This window comes from Myotis brandtii, unplaced genomic scaffold (assembly GCF_000412655.1).
Source record: "Myotis brandtii unplaced genomic scaffold, ASM41265v1 scaffold244, whole genome shotgun sequence".
In the NCBI taxonomy this organism is placed as follows: domain Eukaryota; kingdom Metazoa; phylum Chordata; class Mammalia; order Chiroptera; family Vespertilionidae; genus Myotis; species Myotis brandtii.
The window spans coordinates 4,680,465-4,682,051 of NW_005359225.1; the positions used below are offsets into that span (position 1 = coordinate 4,680,465).

General features: G+C 58.7%; 1 protein-coding gene across 1 annotated transcript in view; it reads right to left on the reverse strand.

Moving 5' to 3' along the window:
- Nucleotides 1-675: 675 nt before the first annotated feature.
- Nucleotides 676-1,587, reverse strand: part of INPPL1 (inositol polyphosphate phosphatase-like 1) — a 12,887-nt gene continuing 11,975 nt past the window's right edge. Inside the window, exon 27 of the mRNA XM_014540375.1 lies at nt 676-1,457. Within this exon, the coding sequence (XP_014395861.1) occupies nt 1,367-1,457 (91 nt within the window). The 3' untranslated portion in view covers nt 676-1,366. The remainder of the gene's footprint in view (nt 1,458-1,587) is intronic.

Here is a 1,587-nt window from a genome sequence, read left to right on the forward strand (position 1 = left end):
GGGGCCCGGGTCTCCGGGGTTCTGTCCTCCTTCCACCGGAAGCCCGGCCCCACCCTGAAGACCAATCTCTTCTAGCCGCTGGACTCGGGAGGCTCCGGGCCGGGCCCCAGAGACGCCCCAGCCCCTCCAAGACCTGACAGAGCCCCTCCCCACCCCGGCCGCCTGCCTGGAAGTCCCCACCTCCCGCTGTGTCTGACCCCTAGGAGCCCCCTCCCTAGTTCTGGAGACAAAGTCAGAGCCACTCCTGTCCTCACCCACCCCCACCCGGCAGAGCGGGGTACTTTCCCCTGGGACCCCCTACCCCCTAGGAGAGCCCAGAGGCGCATCTAGCTTGGCTTTCTTTGGAACCGGGATCGAATAACTGCCGGTCCCCAACAGGGTTCCAACGTGAGGGTCCTCCGGGAGGACAGCCGGCCCCTCCTCTCTGCAGCAGGCTGGGCCAGTCTCCACCCGGTGAGCAGCCAGCGGCCCCACCCCCTCAGGCTCACCGTAATCAGCAGCCTGAAGGGCCCCACCAGTTTGTCCCCCAGCATTTCCTCCTGGCCCAGAGGGTAGGCCCTTCAGAGAAGTGGAGGGGCTGCCAGGCCAATGGGACAGAGGGGTTTCCTCTTGATTTTTTTGTTTTGTTTTATTGTTGTTCTTTGAAAAACTTGTAATTTATTGAGGTGAGTTTTGCTCAATCCAAATAAAACTTAATTTATTGAAGACATCATGCCGCTAACCCCTCTGAGTACCCAGGATGGGGACAGGCTGGCTGCTGGTAAGAGCTGGGTCTCCCTTGCTCCCAGAGGCTGCTACGCACGCAAAGACCAGGAGACAGTGCGAACTAGGCAAACTGGCACTTTATGGCAGAGATTCATCCCCTATTCCCAATCGCCCCAATAATATTAAAGTCCCTGCCCTCCCTAAACCCATACAGAACATCTTAAATTAAACCCAGCCCGGTACTTGGACTGTTCCTTCATTTCCGGATGGACACCCCAGATGGGTGTTGGGGAGAGCCCCGCCCGCTGTGCTACAGGCCCAAGAACAGTGGTGAAAGTGAGGGTCCAGACGTACCCAAATGGACCCCTCAGGCACTCCTTAGGTCTGAGAGGAGGGGGCCAGAAAGGGAGGGCAGCACCAGAATAACCAAGGTCCTTGGTAACCATGGCAACTGATCTCTGGTGCCCCTGGTATAAAAGGAGGGGCAGGATGTCCTAATTAGGGCATTCCAAACGATCGGGTAGTGGGGAACACAGATTCCAAATAAATAGGTAGAGAGGTGCTGCCCACCCCTCATAAATTTTCAACTCGGGGGCCATGGCTGGGTCTTCGTGGGGGTAGGAAGGAGCGCTGAATTCGCAGCTTCACAGTGCCACCGCTATCACTTGCTGAGCTGCAGGGTGTCCAGAAGGAGGCGCTTGTGAGCCGGATCCTGCACCCCAGCCTCCTCCAGGTCCTCCTCGGTGATGTCGCTGTAGGAAGGGGTAAGGAAGTCTGAGATGAGAGATAGGCGAGGTGGTCCAGACTCTGGACTCCGGAGGGCCCGTGGCTCCGTCCCAGGGCAAGCCCCACCCATCTGCCTCCAGCCCCAACCCCACCTGA